At 52.3% G+C, this 1,103-nt stretch overlaps 1 protein-coding gene across 1 annotated transcript in view; it reads right to left on the bottom strand.

Moving 5' to 3' along the window:
- The window catches only part of INTS1 (integrator complex subunit 1), a gene marked incomplete at its 5' end in the record, with an annotated part of 28,085 nt that overhangs the window by 10,326 nt on the left and 16,656 nt on the right, over window positions 1-1,103 (bottom strand). The window contains 2 exons of the mRNA XM_031056562.1: window positions 288-447; window positions 1,026-1,103. Coding sequence (XP_030912422.1) covers window positions 288-447; window positions 1,026-1,103 — 238 coding nt within the window. The remainder of the gene's footprint in view (window positions 1-287; window positions 448-1,025) is intronic.

The raw sequence follows: 1,103 nt of genomic DNA, 5'->3' as shown, positions 1-1,103 counted from the left end.
CAAAACTATAGCTCACAGAGAATCCCTGGCCTGAGAAATTTTAAGTTTTCCCTGAGAGATCTGCTGTGCTTGGTGAGATGCTACCAGGTGTCTACTGCAAGCCTCCAGAGCTAAGGCATGGTTCACAGCCTGAAAGAGCATCTGCAGTGCAATGTGCTATTTTTGTAACTCCTTATGACACCTGTCTAAAAGGCTACCTGTGACACTTCCTGCTCCAGGTGCAGTTTTGTCTCTTTCTTGCCCCACTTCGTCCCCTCTGAGTCCCATAAGCTGCCCAGTGCCAGTACCATCACTGATCCTGTGCCTTGAGGAGTATTGCACAGCAAAGGCCTTCAGCTGAGCTCGCAGGGGACCATCTTCCACAGCAGGGTTCTCCAGCCACTGCAGCATCTGCATGAGCACTTTAAAGAAGAGCGAGGAGAAGGCAGTGTCCTGTGGCATGGCGCGCTGGGAAGAAATTCTTTACAGTTAGGGTGGTGAGGCATTGGCAGAGGTTGCCCAGAGGTTCTGGACTTCCCATCCCTGGAAGGGTTCAAAGCCAGGTTGGATGGGCTTGGAGCAACCCAGTCTAGTGAAAGGTGCCCCTGCCCATGGCAGGAGAATTGGAGCTAGGTGATCTTTAAGGTCCCTTCCAACCCAAACCATTTTATGACTCTATGAATTATACTTCAGCTCTCAGACTGTCTGCAAATGCCCTAGCTTGCAAGACATGCCCAGAACAGTACAGACTACAGATCCCAAAACCAGCAGAGACCTACAGCTGTAAATCCAAAAAACAGTTACTGGGCTGGGTAAGGTGCACCAACTCTGCAGGTAATCTCAGCAGTGCCAGGCTAATGTGGCTAGCCTGCATCCAGATACCCATGACCAGGCAACCTGAGCTGAGCATTACGAAGTGTGCACACAGCAGAGCACATGCCCTGCAGATTTCCCATTTCTCCCTCACCCCTCTTTATGAAATGCTCCCAAACAGATTCCCTGTGTCTCCCTCACCCCTCTGAACGAAACGCTCCCGAGGCACTCACGTGGTACTGGTAGAGCTGGCGCATGAGCGGGCAGGAGATGAAGTGGTGGCGGTGCATGGCCATGACCACGGCGCCGCC

Source organism: Geospiza fortis, unplaced genomic scaffold, assembly GCF_000277835.1.
Source record: "Geospiza fortis unplaced genomic scaffold, GeoFor_1.0 scaffold237, whole genome shotgun sequence".
Classification (NCBI taxonomy): domain Eukaryota; kingdom Metazoa; phylum Chordata; class Aves; order Passeriformes; family Thraupidae; genus Geospiza; species Geospiza fortis.
The sequence above is the reverse complement of the archived record's forward strand: the minus strand, read 5'-3'. Positions and strand labels throughout refer to the sequence as shown.